Here is a 19,241-nt window from a genome sequence, read left to right as displayed (position 1 = left end):
TCTTGTAAATGTTTTTCAACAAAAAAGAATGATCCACTAAGAGTACAAGCTCCGTCCAAATTCATACCTTTAGTAATATGTTTATTATCACCGGTAAAATGAGTTAACCTGAAATAAAAATTACGAAAGTAATGTACCCATTTCAAAATCTGAATTAAAACTAAACCGTCAACCTTGTGAGCAGTTTTAAACTATCATATACAACTGATCAAACCATAATTTCTCCATGAAAAGAAAGAACTATATAATCTCTGCACAAGAAAGGTAGAAATTTCTCCATATCAACAATTTATTCCATTTATTTAAGGTCTCCTTAGCACAGGAAGAATTTTACAAAGATAAATAACTTCAATAACAGTAACAAAACGATACCTCTGCCTTCAGCACCATTCACTGTGTTTCTCCAACATTACATTTCCTCAAAATAAATTTTTAGAACTGTAAGATGCATCCACAATTTCATTTTACTACTGATATTACCAAGTGACCAGATTCCTCTGGGTAACCAACTGAAGGCAGACAACCTATTTCTTCTATTATCACAAAACGTCTCTAATTGCAACTGCATATGTAATAACGGGGAACTAGAGGTTTTTAATGGCGAGCTAGTCTCCACATTTCGAAACAAGATCAAGCCAATAAGCCTTTTCAAGTCAGTAATGTGTAATGCCTATTTAAATTATTGCTGCTAGAAGATGCGTAAAATCAGAACCAAACAATTTCCTTGCAACTTCTTTTTCTACAAGAATTGGCATTTATATGTTTGCACAATTAGTTTGACCCCTCTGGCCTTCATTTAACAGTGAAATACCTTGAGAGAACACTGAAATCTCAAAAGTGGATTTATACCCATACATGGGAGATGATTAAAATTTGAAAATTGCAGCGCCACTTGATGGTTTAGAGGCAAATACATAGAGGCCTAAATCATTGTGATTAATCAATCCCCTTTCAATTCGTGACCGATAGAAGGCTTCCTGAAAACAATAAAAATCCACAATAAATTAAAATGATCATAAGGTGTATTCATACCATGATTAGTCATGAGAAAAATAAGAAACCCCCATTTTCATAGTTGAATGGACCATGCCTTGGTGCATACTTTAAAAACAAATAGGAGACAGCCAAAACAGTCTCTAAAATTTAGCAGCAGCAGTCACCTTTAAATTTAAGACGAAAGAAGGGACTATATTATCTTTCACTAAAGCAACCGCACAACCACCCCATCCAGCTCCAGTAAGTCTCGCACCAACTGCTCCGCTATCTTGACAAACCTTTACAAGCTCTTCCAATTCAGGACAACTGAGTAAAAGCAAGAAAATAAACTGTAAGTAATATAATAGAGACATGTTCAGGATAGATCTATCATAGAGTGTAAATACTATTTAATATCATGAATTTCCAGCCTCAAATAGCAACCTATGAAAATTTTTCGATTACTAGTCTTATGTTTCCCAAAATGAAGGTATTTTTGCAGTTGTGCATGGCCATAAGACTTAGCCCGTAGTCAATGCCCATTGACCATTTTTTTCCCATTTTAGGGAAATCGCATACGATAAAATGGAGGATTTGACAGTGGATATTTTTGTTATTGCTTTTGGTTTAAAGTGCATAAAAAAAATTGTCAACCACATTGAGCGAATAGCTCACCCATAATCATAAAAGATAATAGTAAAAAATAGAACAATGCTCAAGAATACCACTACTCAGAGACCAGTTCAAACTTCAAATCTAGGCTTAACCACTAAGTTGCAATGAAACGGATACGGGAATGGATATGGATACGGGGTTTGAAATGGATACGGCAAATTTTCAAAAAATCTGGATACGATACGGCAAAGAAACGACAGACACACACACACACACACACACACACATATATATATATATAAGAATTTCATTATTCATATTACCATTCATCTTTTAGAATCTAGATTCTATATCTAAAAATACATAATCAATTATCATTTATCATCATCATCAATTCAGGATAAACATTGGCATCATCATTAATGATTATTATAACATTCATGATTAAATATATCATCAAGTTTTTGTTTCAAATTTCAAAATTCAATCATTAACATGGCAAGTTACAACATCATCACCAAAATTAATAATGCACACATTGTACAAAGTACAAAATGAGCTACAACTGACAGTCTACTATCATTATTCATAATTCATATGGCATATTATTGTATTCAATATTCATTGTCCAAAAGTTTAAAACACCATCATAAATTACATTTACATATCATCAAATGTCTTCATTCATGTCACTAAGAACGACATCCTCTCCAGAAGTGGGAGCATCTCTGCCATGTCCACTTGAAGATCTAACTATTGGTGCCTCCTCATCAAACAAAGTCATATGAGACCTAGCATTCAATGTCAAATCCAAGTCAGGGAACTATGGTTCCACATCCCATAGTTTGGTGGGCCCAAATTTGTATTAATCTCTCGTGTGACAAAAGGCGAAGGTTTGAATGAACATACACTAGTTCCTCAGCCTTCTTAGAGTCCAATCTGTTTTGTTTCACTGAATGGATGAAGCCATATATACTCCAATTCCTTTCTGCTAAAGAGGGACTAGCAACTTCTGACAAGATCCTGATGGCCAATTTTTGGATTTGTGGACGTTCCCCACCATAGTAGTTCCATCAATCAATTGGATTTAATATGGTCTTTGTTGATTTCTGGTAGCATCGGATGTGCTCTAAGTCTCAAAATTTGCAGGGAGGCTTGGGCACATGCATTCCACAATACCCAGAAATCGTTTTGGGAAATTCCACCCGGAGACAATTTTATAAAAATAAATAATTATTTTTAATGAGTCCCTAAGTCTAAACTTAGGGAATTAAAATAATTAAAGGGTATTAATCTAACTGTGGGTGAAACTTCTAGAAGAAGACAAATATCGAGTCAAAATAATCTAAGCCATTGATTAGAATCTAATCTAGGTTGTTGGTTCTCAACTGGGGGATTATAAGAAAGACTTCGATGGCCATTTCGAATAGACACTAGGTAGATACTCAATTACCCGAGTAAGATCGATTTTCTCACTAGTCAAAGTTCGGCAAGAGGAAATCGATTCAAAGGGAGAGTTGCAGGTGAGGAAGAGAGAGAGGGTAGCAGCGTCTGGGAGTGCAGGAACAGAAGATGCAAAGCAGAGAAGGGCCAACGCAAAGGTTGTGATGTTGGGACTATGCAATCCCCACGCAAAAGTTGACGTAATGAGACAGAGGGGGCAGCAAGTCCTCTCCTGGATCATAATCTCACCAAGAAGTGCAAGAGAATTGTCAGCAAATTTCTCACAGAGATTCCTCTTCTATTCTGCAGGTTGTATCTTGTACATGAGATTTTTGCTTAAAATTAATAAAGAAACCCTCATCTGCTGCACCGATTTTCCCGCATTGGGTTTTTTCCCGCATTGGGTGTTTTGATATTTGCTGTAGAAACATTGTGATTAACTTATTTCTAAATTAATAAGCAGAAGAAATAACATCAGTCACTACAGTTGAATTTCTATTTAGAAATGTTCACATGGTATCGAAGCTGAGTTAAGCAGAACTGCAGATTGGAAAAGCCAACATTGAAGAGGAGGGAGTTCGAATTTACTACATAGGCAGAAAATCAAATCCCTAGAGGAATTGTGTAATCCAGTCTAGAAGGGGCAAATTTTTTATAAGGAAGTCTCTCTTTGAGTGAGTCGACAGAGAGGAATATTTCCAAGTTGAAATTGCCAGTGACAGAGGGAGTTGCACAGAAGCTTCAGCACAGAGCAGTGTTCAAATGAAGACACGGTCTTTTCTACAATAGTTGTTGGGGTAGAAAAGCGTCAGAAAACGATAAGAAATAACAAAAGAAGGATGGAAAACAAGATGTCTTTGGATTATCTTCTACATTAGAAGAAGAATTCGCATGTTTGTCAAGTTCAGCATCAACAGATGTTCGATACATTGATAATAGTTCTCGATCTATCAAGAAGAGCAAATGGACTTCTAGAATACTATGGGAAACCGAACGAAGTGTACTCCAGTAGGGAGACGCACCATAGCATTTCAGACGGAAGCAAGAACTAACATCTGAGCCACTAAGGTTCTGCATGTGCCCAGGTTAGTAATGAATCTGATTTCAGTGTCCTAGTTACAGGACAAGGGATACGATGTATACTTCATTGGAAAGAAAGTATATGTCAAACATCCAAGTTGGAAGAAGAAGAGATAAATTGGAGCTCAAAGCAACAGACTATATAGGTTGCAGCTCAAGTCTCCAATGGCACTAATAGGCAGCAATCTTAATGGTGAAAAGGAATTGAATGAGCTATGGCACAGGTGAATGGGACACTTACACCATGGAGCACTGAGGATGCTCAGAGAGACTGTTACAAGAGTTCCAGTCCTTAGTACTGAGCATGATGATATATGCAGAGGATGCGTACTAGGGAAGTACACTAAAGCAGTTTTTTCCAGGAGTAAAAACAGAGCGGAGGGTGTATTGGGATTGATACACTCAGATATTTGTGGTCCAATGTCCACAAGAGCTCCTAGTGGTGGCGAATACTTCGTCACCCTTATTGATGATCACTCTAGAAAAACCTGGATCTATTTCCTAAAGACCAAGGATGAGGTCTTTGATCGGTTCAAAGAGTTTAAGGCTCTCGTCGAGAACATGACAGGGAAAAAGACAAAGGTATTCCGTTCAAATAATGGTGGGGAATATACGGAAAAAGACTTCACAGATTTCTGTGCAAAGGAGGGCATCAAAAGAGAATGGATAGCTCCATATAATCCGAAGCAGAATGGAGTAGCAAAGCGTAAGAATAAAACTATTGTTGGGGCGACAAAGGCAATATTGTATGATCAGGATTTGCCTAGATTCTTATGGGCAGAGGCTTGCAACACAGCAGTGTATATCCAGAATAAAACTCCTCACAGAGCTTTGGGGAAGAAAAAGCTTGAAAGTGTCTTCACAGGGAAGAAGTCGGAAGTCATTCATCTTAGAATATTCGAAAGTGTGGCATATTGTCACATTCCATACAAGAAGCGTAGTAAACCTGATCAGACTGCAAAAAAGCGGTATCTCGTAGGATATAGCGAGACCTCGAAGGCATACAGAATCTACATTCCTAGCAGTAGGAAGATTGTAGTAAGACGGGATGCAAAGTGTTGAAATTTTGAAGTCTAAACCGTTAGAAATTTTCCTGCATTATCTGGTTTATTTCTCTTGTTTAATTACTAAACAAGTTATTTAACCATATAAACACTGAAATAAACACAATGCAGTCTCAACCATCTACAGATCATCAACTGAAAGAAATAGACAAACACACAAGGGACAACGTTATTTTTGGACAATCGTCTCGAGAAAAACCCAACTTGGGAAAACAAGGGCAATAGTTCTAAGAGTTTTATTATTAAGGAGATTTTCTTGAGTACAACTGGGTGCCAAACTAGCTCACTCGACAGAGACAAAGAAATCTATCTGGCAGTAATATCTCTCTTCGGAAGAAAATATTCTGAAAGTCGTCTCCACGAAACTCTCTCCAACGCCTCTCTAAGGCTTTGCGTCAGCCCTCTCATGCTCTGCGCAGCCTTTTTGGCCCTCTTACATCACCGTTGCAGCCTCTGTGTCACTCACACAGGCCCTCTGCGCAGTAACTTTGCCCTCTGCGTGGCTCCTGTTGGCTCTGCGTCTACCTCTCTGCCTCTGCACTGGTCTTCTAGCACTGTCTCTGCCTCTCTGCTATGCACTCACTACCCCTCGCTGCAACTTTGATCACTAGTTCGATTTCTCTTAGCAAACCCCGCTCTAAAAAATCGAACTGATTGATCAATCTGGTGTATCTCCAACTGATCCTCAAGCCTCTTCTTATACCTTTTCTGTTGAGTCTTCAATAGCGGAGATCATATCTCTAATCAACGGCTAAGATTAGATTTGGCTTGATCCATGTCATTTAGAACCTTCCAACCCATTTTTATATTAATACCCATTAATATTTTTATTTTCCTAAGTTTAGACCTAGGAACCCATTAAAAATATTAATTATTTTCATATCTCCTTCATCGGATAGAATTTCCTCAAACCATTTCTGAGTCTTGGAGATCTCATGTGCTTTAGCCTCTCCACCAATTTTCATTGCTAGAGCACATCCGATGCTAACCCAAATCAACACTCCCTCTTAGCGAGGAATGTGCTCTAGTAATGTTCCACCACTGAACATCACACTAATCATCTCGCATCGGTACCTGTGTTGGTTCTTGGCCTTCTTGCCCAACATCCTCTGCACTGTTGCATTCTATACTACTACCCATGGCTCTACCACTGCCACTGCTACATCTATACGGCAACTCCATATGCATTCGTGCTGCTGCTGGTCCTTCCTCCCAACACTACATCTGCATTGCAGCCCTCTCTCATCATGTTGCCCATAGCACTACCACTGCTACTACTGCATTGCAATTCAGTTACTGAGACGATGGTAACTGATCTACCCAACTATTGACATCCTTGTCAGGCTAGAAACCCTTCTGATGTTGAAGCTCTCTCTGTTGTTATCATGTGCTCCCTATGTTGCCTTTGCGCTGCTACAACAAACTTTGTGCCTCTCGCACCGCTGCAAACACCTTTGTGCCTTCCTGCACTGCTGCAACCTCCTTCGTGCCTCTCGCACTACTGCAACCTTCTTTGCGTTGCTAAGGGCTATTGCACTCTAGCACTCTCTGCCGCTCCATCTGCATCCGCTACTACCGACATCCGCCATCCTGCTACTGTCACTTCGGGGCTCCCATAGCCGGATATGATCCAAGAGTTTGGGTACCTCAAGGATCTTGCTCCTCATCTCCTGTAGTCCTCCTGACTATAGCTCGATGTCACCCCACCTCTTTTCTAGAGGTACATGAGCACTCATGGCACAATCGTCATCATCCTCTACCTCCTTTTCCACCTTAGCTAGTGCTGCCTTGGAGTCAGATGCCTCTCCCTTATTCTTCTTCTTAGGACACGAGGTTGCATAATGCCCTAGCTCCCCACAATTGAAGCACTTAACCTTGGAGAGGTCATTTTTCTTCCTCTTCCCTTGCTGCCTCGCAGATGCGAAGAGTCACATCCTCTTCCTCCTCTTTCTTGACCCGGGCTCCTTTACCACTACTTCCCACCTTGGTCAGCCGTCTGATCTCTTCTTGGCGAAGAGCTACCCACAGTTCTTCCCAATCTGGAAGATTCGCTCTGCCCAAAATGCTTTGGACGAATGTCTCCCATTCCTCAAATACTACGTTCAGGGCAATCCTCTCCATCAACTCCTGATCCGACGTGGCCCCTATGGAATTTAGTTGGTCCCGAATCTCTTGCAACTTGTTGAAGAAGTGATCTATTTGCTCCCCCTTTTGCATCTGATATGACCGCCGCTGATTTTCCAGTAACATCTTCCTCTACACGGAAGTGCCTTGATACAATGTCGTCAAGGTGTCCCACATCTCCTTTATTGTGTTCTTCTCGGCAATATGTTGAACTACACGATCCTTGACCCCATCAAGGATTATGCACATTGCCTTGGCCATCGCATCCTCATACTTTTCATTCAGCTATGTCGACTGGGATAGCCACGGTTCTCGAGGCGAAGGTCTTGATGCGATGTCTATCTAGAACAGACAGAATCTTGGCCTTCCAGATGACAAAGTTAGACGCCCCGTCCAGCCTGTCCTAATCCCTCAGTCCGTTCATGGCGATATCTGCTCTTTTTCGACTCCTTTGAGTCTCTACTTCTCCCCTAGAAGTTCTCTCTTCGACTCCCTCTGAGTCTCTACTTCCCTCCTGGAAGTTTCTTCTAGACTCCCTCTGAGTCTCGATTTCCCTCCTAGAAATCCTTCTGCCAACAGTCGAATTGCACCTCTCCAATCTCCTTTGCTCCTGCAACACTGATCTGGATTTCTTGGCTAGAAATCCGCCTAGGTAGCGACTCCCTTCTACCTTGGTTCTATCCCGTTAGGTACTGTTCTGCCTCAACAGCAACAGCGCCCCACCAGCTTCACACTCCATAATCTACCCACAACGTCCTATGCCCCAGCAACTAAAGAACTAAGCCTCTAGGCTTTGTGCAATCCTGGCAGTGGCTGAATCGCTCCACTAGCCAACTGTGTCACTCCTACTTGGCTGAGCAAAATGACGTGGCTCTTCATGAGCCTCTTTTGCCTTTCACTACTTTTGCGCTGGCCCCTTCTCTGGCTAGAACTGATGACGCAGGCAGCAGGCCCTCTGCGTCACCCCTTTTTACTGTTTTCTGCTTAGGAACAACTTTTGTCACTCGGGTCAACTGTTTTTGCTGCCAATTCTCTGATTCAGTTGGTGCCTTCAGCGGTCCTGTGATCTGCAACGCTCCGATACCATGTTGAAATTTCTAACCCATTAGAAATTTTCGTGCATTATCTGGTTTATTTCTCCTACTTGTTTAATTACTGAACAAGTTATTTAACCATATAAATACTGAAATAAACACAATGCAGTCTCAACCATGTACAGATCGTCAACTGAGAGAAATAGACAAACACACAAGGGACACCGTTAATTTTGGATTGTTGTCCCTGGAAAGACCCAACTTGGGGAAACCGGTGCAGTGGTTTTGAGGGTTTTATTATTAAGCAGATTTTCTTGAGTACAACTGGGTGCCAAACTCGTTCATCCAACAGAGAAATCTATCTGGAAGTAAAACCTCTCTTCGGAAGCAGATATTCTAAAAGTCTGCTCCACGAAACTCTCTCCAACACCTCTCTGAGGCTCTGCGTTAGCCCTCCTGGCCTCTTCGTCATCCTAAAACCCTCTGCATCAGCCCTCTAATGCTCTACGTAGCCTTTCTAGCCCTCTGCATCACCCCTGCAGCCTCTTCGACACTCACGCAGGCCCTCTGGCCCTTTGCGTAGTCACTCTGGCCTCTGCGTGGCTCCTGCTGGCTCTGTTTCTGCGCTAGTCTTCCGGCACTATCTCTGCCTCTCTACTATGCAGTCACTGCCCCTCGCTGCAACTCTGATCACTGGTTCGATTTCTCTTAGCAAGCCGCGCTCTAGAAAATTGAACTGACTGATCAATCTAGTGTATCTCCAATTGACCCTCAAGCCTCCTCTTACACTTTTTCTGTTGAGTCTTCAACGGCCGAGATCATATCTCTAATCAACAGCTAAGATTAGATTTGGCTTGATCCATGTCATTTAGAACCTTCTAACCTAGTTTTATATTAATACCCATTAATATTTTTATTTTTCTAAGTTTAGACTTAGGAACCCATTCAAAATATTAATTATTTTAATATCTTCACCGGATAGAATTTCCTCAAATCATTTTTGGGTCTTGGAGATCTCATGTGCTTTAGCATCTCCACCAATTTTCATGCCTAGCGCACATCCGATGCTACCACAAATCAACATGAAGTTCATGGAGGATAGAGCTTACAGGAAATCCCAAGAGATGGTAGAAGAAGATTAGTTAGAAGAAGTTCCTTTAGTCCAGCAGCAGCAGGGGTAGCAAGGAGGACAAGCAAGAGGACAGACACCTGGAACGAGCACAGTAACCAGCACCAGTGTTTCCTCAGAAGAATGAAATCCAAATAGTTCTCAGCAGGTGGAATGGCAGGGACATGAGCGGGATTTGATCAAGCCTCCGCCACCAACAGAAGAACCAGTAGAGAAGTACGATAGACATTGAGGGACGCAAAGGAGTTTGTCGGAGCTCCTAGAATCGAGAAGAGGCATCATAGACAACTTGATAGGTACCAAACCTTGGTAGCAAAGTTGAAGAACCCTCTAGCTTTCAGGAAGCCGTACAACACCAAATATGGGTGGATGCCATGGTAGAAGAGTATAGTTCTATCATGACGAATGATGTCTGGGAAGTGGTACCTAGGCCAAAGGATAGATCAGTTGTAGGATCAAGATGGATCTACAAGATCAAGTATGTTGCATATGGCAGTATAGAGAAGTACAAGGCTAGGTTCGTGGCAAAGGGGTATGCACAGAAAGAAGGAATAGACTATGAGGAGACCTTCGCCCCAGTAGCCAGATATACCTCTATCATATTTGTTATATCCTCAATAGCTCAAATGGGATGGGAGATTCACTAGATGGATGTCAAGATAGCATCCTTGAACGGGGTGATAGAAGAAGAGGTGTATATAGAACAACCCAAAGGCTTCGAAACTCATGAAAAGATAACTCATGTATGCAGGTTAAAGAAAGCCCTAGGCTCAAGCAGGCACCCAGAGCATGGTATGGTCGAATTGATAGTTACTTGCAGCAATTGGGATTCATCAAGAGTGATGTTGGACAATCTCTACTATCTAATGTTGGACAATGAGCCACTTATTTTGGTATTATATGCGGATGAATTGTTTCTAACAGGGTCATCTAGGCTCATAAAGCACTACAAGAGGAATCTTGAAGCAGAATTCGACATGAAGGAAATGGGGTTTATCTGGTTTAGAGATATCCTCAGACACCTTAGAGTCCTTGGAGCCACTCCCCAATCCCCGAACGTAGTTGCTTGTCTGCATCGGACAAGGTGCGAAGCCGCTTGCTTGACAAGGAAGGAAGGAAAGTAGTCCTTAGCTAATGCAGGAAAACGAGCAAGCATCATAGTATATTCTCGTGGTTGATGCATTATTTTCTAGAGTTGGAAGTTTGGCAGAAGAATAGGGAGATCTTCCTTGGGCAAGAAAGATATGCTACATAGATTCTAAAGAGATTCAGAATGCAAGATTGTCGGCCCATGGCTACGCCCATGATCACCAACTAGAAGAAAATAGATGCATCAGGAGACAAGGAGGTGGACTCCACCTTGTACAGACAACTCATTGGGTCGCTCATGTATTTGGTCAACACTAGGCCAGACATTTGCTTTGTTGTCAACACCCTTAGTTGGTCCATGGTGGAACCGAAAAGGTGCATTGGGCAACAACTAGGCACATTCTTAGATATGTGTGTGGAACAGTCGGATATGGGTTGAAATACACCCGAGAAGATGTCATCAAATTGAATGGATTCATAGATGCAAATTAGTCAGATAGTTCAGTAGACCGAAAAAGTACCTCCAAGTATTGCTTCAATGTTGGATGAGGAATGATCTCTTGGTGTAACAGGAAGAAAAAGTTGGTAGCTCTAAGCTCAGTAGAAGCAGAATATATGGTGGCCAGCATAGCTACGTGTGAAGCTATATGGCTTAGAAAAATGCTTGTGAGTTTGTTCAGGAAAAAGATGGAGGCGACCAATATTTTCTGCGATAATCAGAGTTGTGTTAAACTCTTTGAGAATCCAGTATTTCATGATCGGTCGAAACACATTGATATTAGAGGTCACTTTATCAGAGATTGTGTTCAGCGTGGAGCCATATAGTTGCAGTATGTCTCCACAGGAAATCAGGTAGCAGACATACTCACAAAGCCTCTAGGAAAAGCTAAGTTCATCCAGTTTAGGGAGCAGATGGGTATGGTAGAGAATCCTTTTTAGTAGCAGAAATAGGTTGTTTCTCAATTGTAGTAGCAGGAAGTTGTAGTACAGATGCAGTGTTGGCAGTGGTAGGGTCAACAGCAATACGGATGCAACATTTGCGCAATAGATGGTGGGCACTGATGTCAGACATCAGCAGCGCAGAGGGAGATGTTACAAAATAGTGTGATGCTTGAGCAGAGTGCATTGCTAGAGCACATTCCTCGCTAAGAGGGAATGTTGATTTCTAGTAGCATTAGATGTGCTCTAAGTCTCAAAATTTGCAGGGAGGCTTGGACACATGCATTCCACAATACCTAGAAATCGTTTTGGGAAATTCCATCCGGAGACAGTTTTATTAAAATAATTAATTATTTTTAATGGGTCCCTAAGTCTAAACTTAGGAAATTAAAATGATTAAAGGGTATTAATCTAACTGTGGTGAAATTTCTAGAAGAAAACGAAGATCGATTCCAAATGATCTGAGCCATTGATTAGAATCTAATATGGGTCGTTGGTTCTCAACTGGAGGATTATAAGGACTTCGATGGGCATTTGGAATAGACACCATGCAGATACTTAGTTACCCAAGTAAGATCAATTTTCTCACTAGTTGAAGTTTGGTAAGAGGAAATCGATTCAAAGGGAGAGTTGCAAGTGAGGAGGAAAGAGAGAGTAGCAACATCAGTTGGAAGAGCAAGAACATAAGACGCAAAGCAGAGAAGGGGCAACGCAGAGGCTATGACGCAGAGGAACAGCGCAGAGGCTATGACGCAGAGGAACAGCACTATGATGCTGGGACTGCGCAATCCCCACGCAAAATTTGACGCAGTGAGACACAGAGGGGGCAACAGATCCTCTCTTGGATCAGAATCTTGCCGAGTAGTTTGAGAGAATTGTCAGTAAATTTCTCATAGAGATTCCTCTTCTATTCCACTGGTTGTATCTTGTACATGAGATTTTTGCTGAAAATTAATAAAGAAACCCTCATTTGCTGCATCGGTTTTCCCGCATTGGGTTTTTCTAGGGACAATTGTCAAAAAATAACTGTCATCATGATTATATTTGTGCTAGTATTTTTCTTTGCATTTACTTTCCACAGTATTTTAGTTGTGAAGGTTGCAGTAGAATTTATTTCGATATTTGTCGTAGAAACACTGTGAATAACTTATTTTTGAATTAATAAGTAGAAGAAATAACATCAGTCACTACAGTTGGATTTCTATTTAGAAATTTCCAGAGTCTTGTCCTGTATACAATCAATATTAGCACCCAACCCTCTGATCCCACAAAATGAGCAAACCCTAAACGAACCTGAATCCCAATTTCAGGATCTACAAAAAGATTTTTTAAATCCTTGTGAGACTTCTAAGTCTTTGTTTGGTGCGGTTCTTTCTGGATCATTTAGCATCTCTGAAGCATAATATCTTGGATTCACTGTAGAGGCCAAAAGGTGCAATGGGGTGGTCATCTTGTTCCACCTTTTGGTCAATATATCTTTTACTTCTCTGTAAAAGAATTCATTTGGGTCCTTCTCCTTGGCATTTATAACCACCCTTATCTTCTCTATCATGGAATCAATGCCCTCATACACCTCTCCCAAATTAGGCATATCTGTGTCAAACAGGCGGAGCAAATCCACAATTGGCTTAGTAAATGCCAAGAGGTACTCCACCCTATCCCACCATTCATCATCAACAACCAACCTTTTCACTGCTTGTGCTCTATCAGATTGGGATTGCCTCCATTGATTCCAAAGAGAACTGCATACCATTGATTGTAATGCTTCTTTCACCTGCATAAGCCTTGTTAAGACTATGATGTGAGAAGAAAAATGAGTCTCGACAACCTGCAAGTGCCAAATTGCCAATGTTTCAATAAATTAAAAATCATAATTTGATTGAATAACTATTATGATTCACGAATCATGACATTTGAGAATCCAATTTACATATTTGAATTTAGAGTCATAGAAATTAGAATTTATGAGATAAGCTTTGAAGTTTAGGTACCTTGAGGAACTCCAACTTCGCGAATTCCCTGTAGATGCCTTGGGACATGTGGTGGTTTGTGATGAAGGCTTGAATTTCTTTTGCCTCTTCAAAAATAACTTGAATCCACCCAATTTGCTTCCTCATCTTGCTCAACATGAGGTTCAATGAATGTACAACACAAGGGGTCGAAAATATGTGCTGATATTTTCCTTCAATAATTAGGCTTGTTTCTCTACACACCGTTGCATTGTCATTTATTATCTGGACAACATTTTCTGGCCCAACCAATTCAATTGCATCAATCAAGATGTCATCAATGAATTGGGAATCTTTCATCTACTCCTCACAATCTACTGCCTTCAAAAACATTGCCTCCTTTGGGCTCTAAGCAATCACATTGATCAAAGGCCTATTCCTTTGATCTTTCCATCCATCAAAAATGATGGACACCCCTGAAATGCGCCATGAATTATGAATGGGCCTTAATTTAGCCTCTAAATCTAACTTCTCGGCACTCGACATTGTAATGCGGACCTTCTCATATCCAGGGCTCTTGTACCCTTTTGGGGCTTGATTCACTACTTTTATCATTTTTGCCTAATAAGGAGATCACACATGGTTAAAGGGAAGGCCATTTGCATAAATGCATTGACATATAGTTGCATCTGCCATCGCTCGAGCATCATTATTAAAACTCCTTTCAAGTGGTACCAAATTAGATTGCTTTGAACCAGCAATTCCATGAGAGGGAAGTAGAGGATTTGATGAAGATGCTCCCAACCTTGTTGGTTGTTTGAATTGAGAGGCAAGATTTGCCTCATTTTCTTTAGCATCTGCCTCGTCTTGTTCTTTCTGATATTTTGCAAGTTTTTCCTTGCTTAAACCGTTTCCATTTGTCCCATTCTCTTTAGTTGGGCCATTGCATATTTGAACCCCATTGCCTTTTAATCCAAGTAAATGTGCTTTAACCCGAGTGCATGATCCCTTGTACTCTTTTTCACAGTCATTGCAAACCCATGCCAATGATCCCCCTCCTTGGATCTTCCTAACAATAGTTACATATTTCCAAAGTGGTGACTTTGGATCAACTTTAGGGAAAGATTCAATTTCATGTTCCACTTCCTCTGCCCCACGAATGGCTACTTGAAGTTGCCATGATGATGATATAAATGAAACTGCAAAATAAAATTGACAAATATGTATTATGTATTTCAAAAGAAGCCTCGAAAAAAATTAAAGAACGATCATTATCAAAACATATTAAAGAAAGTGATTGGAAGATTACAAATGCATACATTAATATGTGTTTGTGCACCTGTTTGTGCAGTCTTGGGAGAGCCTAGGAGTGGGAGCAATTCCAGAGCAAGAACATGAGGCCCTGGAGCACTCCCATGAAACATTGGTCTGGGGATAAGTGGGTGATTTCGTAGGATGGTAGGGTTATGTGGGCTATGATTCATCTAATTGGCACCTCCTTGTCATGGAAGTGATGTGGTTCAATATGGAAGAAGTTGCAGTATTCATATCAGAATTGGTTGTTCAACTTCCGGCCAAGATTGCCACTCACAGAAAATATGTTGATGGTCTTCATAAGTTGGGTCCAGAGCAGATGAGCCTGCCCTCCTTGGTCATTTAGGCAGGGGGATTATATATGTACATAATGAGGTTGTCTATGTTGTTGGTGTTTATTTCTCCCATGTTGTTGCTACTTAAAAGTTAGAATGCAGGCCATCTTTGAGCATGGGCATCTTCATGTTCTGAAATATATTGCTATCTATGTCATTTTTTTCAAAGAATTTATAAATTATGTTATGTGCATTTTGGATTTATGCCTTTGTGGTCTACCAGGGAAAAACTGTCAGGTGGTTCTATATGCTTTTGCCATTCATCTGATCTATTAGTGTGGGCATTTGTGGTGGTTGAGGGTTGTTATGCCCTGAATAAACTAATAATAATCAAATTATGATAGTTATTCAATCATAAACTCTTATGGACATAAGTGATAATCTACATTGTGAATAAGTTACAAATTTATGGACTAAAATGACTACATTATGCATATCATGAACAATTCAGAAAGTAGGTTACAAATTGTACCAGTAATCAAGGGGATTTCGACCAAATAGTAAACTTTGATGTTAATAGTGATGGGTTAGTGACATCAAGGAGCAATGGCGGCGGGTGCACTTGGAGTTGACAGTCTCGAATCTCGACAGCAACAAAGAGCAATGGCGTAGGCACAAGAAGCAATGAGCAATGGCAGACTAACAATTGATGACAACAATGAGCAATGAGCAATGGCAATAGGCAGTCAGCGGAAGACTTTGGGTGGTAGAAAGGAGCAATGGTGGTGGGTGCACTCAGAGTCAGCAGTCTTGAATCTCGGCAACAACAATCTCAAAGCTTGGCTGCAACAAAGAGCAATGGTGCAGGCGCAAGAAGCAATGAGCAATGGCAGACTGGCAGTCGACAGCAACAATGAGCAATGAGAAATGGCACTGGGCAGTCAGAGGCAGCAATGGCAGTCGGCAGAATAATCTTGGCGGCAACAATGAGCAATGGCAGGCGATAGCTCGAGGGAGGAAAAGTTAAAACATAATTTCATAAACATAAAAAAAAATTGACCAAAAGTTATTAATCCCGTTCCCGGAAGCTCAAGGATCTGAACAATTAATCCTGTTGTCAACAGCCAAAGCAAGGAATTGTGAAACGTATTCCATTTTTGCCGGATCCGTTTCCAAAAAAGGGCATACATATCCACTTTTTTCCGAAATGGATCAGTTTCCCAAAAAACCTCTCCGAAACGTTTTAAAGTCTTGACTAGCTATTTCCGGAAATATGAGATGCATCTGAAACGTATTTAGGTAGTTTCAAAGCCATTTCAAACCCATTCCAGGACCCAAAACACCGAATGACATATCTGGGAGGCTAGGGCAGTGTTTCTGGTAACTAAGTTTAATGACCATCAAGACAAACTTCCTATGAGCATTAATCAAATCTTTGGCATATGTTGTTACCAAAATCAAAGACACTTTCCCCTTACCCTTATAGGAATTGACCAAGGACATACTTCCATCCTTGTTCAATCCAAAGAAATGGGAATCGTTGCATTAAAGTGAATCAACCCTCTAATGAGTCGACCGAACCATCCCAAGTCAAATGAACTGTTGATCAAATTTGACTTGCTCAACAGAATCAAAATCACGACTTTGAATCAGATTGGTGATTTTGAATCACAAGTTAAATCAAATCAAACCAGTTTGTCTTCAAAAGTAGCTTTTTGTGGGCTTTCATTCATTTTTTTTGGTCTACTAAAGATGGTTTCTTCTCTGCCAAGTGAATGACAACAACCAATAATTATAAACAAAGCTACAGTGGTACAAAGTAGTCCAAGGCCATCCACTGATCTTGTTCGATATCTAGGGCATCAAAAACAGTGGGATTTTACACAGTGAGTGACTGTTGTAGGTCTGTTTTATCTTCTTCTTTTTTCCACCCTTGGCAGTGCTCCTACAGTCTGATTTCATCATTTGTTGATTGTTGTTCATCATATAGTAATTTTTAAGCGGTTTTTTTGAATTTTTTGAGTTATTTAGGTTTAGGTTTTGCTATTTTATCTTTTGCAAGGGTTTAAATGGGTTGTAGCCTACTAGTGAGTCATTGACAACCTTCAATGCATCCTGCAGGCCACAGTTAAAGTTTAAAACCTAAAACCCGAAAGAGAAACCTGCAAGTAAACCCTAGAGCTCAACAATCAGCAGCAAACATTATACCAAGGTCCAAACCAGTGAAAATGCCAAGGGAAAAGGATTTTGTTTGGGCTTACTGCGAAAAGATTATGGTTAAATTAATCTTCTATGTAGAATTTGCAAATCTGAATATAATCATGGAATTTTAAGATTAACTTGTGCAGATTCTCAGCCACAACATTAGTCCTAGAAGTGGTGCCTCCCAAAATGTTAAACATCAAATCTAGCTTGGCCATTGATACTATGAATGAGCTTGAAGCCAAGAAAGCGGGAATAAATGCAAACATGGCAAATTTTCAGGTGACCAAGCTTCTTCTAATATCCCTTTGTCACCTCCCTTTGTTGAGTCTGTAGGAATTTACAGGGTAAGCTCCTCGGACAGAACACCAAAGGACACCGCCCACAAACAGATCATAGATCAATACACCAGTATTGTTGACGTGGTTAAAACCCTCAAAGAGGGAAACAGTCCATGACCTCAACCAACGCGACCACTTCAGGCAATTTATTAATAAAAGAATGAAAATTTACATAAGCTTCTCTCATGAATGGTTACCCTACAAATGACCCTCCATGCTCTTTAAATAGAGATCATGGACCAATCGGGTGTTAAGCCACAGATCAAGTGTTGGTAATACCGAGGAGAGAATGAACCGTCGGATCACTACATATTGTGACCGTCGGATTGTAAGTTACAAAAGTACATAGTAAAGAAACACACTTTACCTAACTCTACACTAGACCAAGTTATACTTAACTATTTCCTATGTGTCGGAATATCCTAACATCCCCCCTTAAGAACAACTTGGGATAGGATTGAAGGATGTACAAATATGACACAATAGGAGAAGGAAGGACGCATTAGAGCCTATCCCCCCTTAGTGACAACTTCCTGAACTCCAACCATAAATCGAAGTTTAGTAAACTTCGCCTCTGTGAGAGCCTTTGTAAAGATGTCTGCAACTTGATCATTTGTTGAACAATATTGCACTTCAAGAACATGGTCGTGAATGAGCTTTCTGATGAAGTGCATGTGCAGTTCAATGTGTTTGTTGCATTGATGTTGGACTGGATCTTTGCATAGTTGAATGACACTTTGATTATCACACCAAAGTGTAGTTGGATGTTGCTGCTAAAAGCCAAACTCTGACAGGATCTAATGAAGCCACAGGGCTTCCTTACTAGCTTCTACGACACCACAATACTCTGCTTCTGTTGAAGAAAGAGAAATGGCACTTTGTTTCTTGCAAGCTCATGTAATAGGTCCTGAACCAAGAGTGAACACATAACCTGCAGTAGACTTCCGATCATCAGGGTCACCAGCCCAATCAAAATCAGTCAAACCAACCAATAGAGGAGATGCTTCTGCACTGTAATGAATCCCAAACTGAACTGTACCTTGAACATAAAAGTATTCTTTTAGCTGCTTTCCAATGACTTTCATGTGGGTTTTGCATAAACCGAGCAATAAGGCCAACAACAAAGGAAAGGTCAGGACGAGTATGGGTCAGATACAAAAGTTTTCCTACAAGTTGACGGTGTAGGGTAGCATCAACTTCAAGGGAAGTACAAATGACTGAAAGTTTGGCTCCAAACTGAAAGGGAGAAGGGGTTGGCTTACAGTCTTCCATGTGAAAATGGCGTAGAAGATCACATGCATACTTGGATTGGGAAAGGGAAATACCTTCCTTGGATTGCAAGACTTGAAGACCAAGAAAATAATGCAAGTGTCCTAAGTCTGTCATTTCAAACTTCTTTTTAAGGTTGGACTTCACATGGTTTATAAGGTTGGGATCACTACCAGTAAGGATAAGATCATCAACATAAAGAACAAGAATGATAAGAGACTTGCCCACTTTCTTGGTGTAGACAGTATTGTCAGAATGACACCTAGAAAATCTAGTTTCTAAAAAAAAGCTATCAATTTTGGCATACCAAGCCCGAGGGGCTTGCTTGAGACCATAAAGGGATTTCTTAAGCCGACATACAAGGCTAGAGTCTGTTTGTATAAAGCCAGTAGGTTGTTC

At 40.6% G+C, this 19,241-nt stretch overlaps 1 protein-coding gene across 1 annotated transcript in view; it reads right to left on the bottom strand.

Annotated features, from left to right (window-relative positions):
- Positions 1–263: 263 nt before the first annotated feature.
- Positions 264–19,241, bottom strand: part of GALK (Mevalonate/galactokinase family protein) — a 359,582-nt gene continuing 340,604 nt past the window's right edge. Inside the window, exons 12-13 of the mRNA XM_089379121.1 lie at positions 1,161–1,302; positions 264–977 (exon numbers count right to left, since the gene is read on the bottom strand). Of these exons, the coding sequence (XP_089235247.1) occupies positions 867–977; positions 1,161–1,302 (253 nt within the window). The 3' untranslated portion in view covers positions 264–866. The remainder of the gene's footprint in view (positions 978–1,160; positions 1,303–19,241) is intronic.

The sequence above is a fragment of the Pinus tabuliformis genome, chromosome J (genome assembly GCF_031772625.1).
Source record: "Pinus tabuliformis cultivar Carrire ecotype Pingquan chromosome J, CPIR1, whole genome shotgun sequence".
Classification (NCBI taxonomy): Eukaryota; Viridiplantae; Streptophyta; class Pinopsida; order Pinales; family Pinaceae; genus Pinus; species Pinus tabuliformis.
The sequence above is the reverse complement of the archived record's forward strand: the minus strand, read 5'-3'. Positions and strand labels throughout refer to the sequence as shown.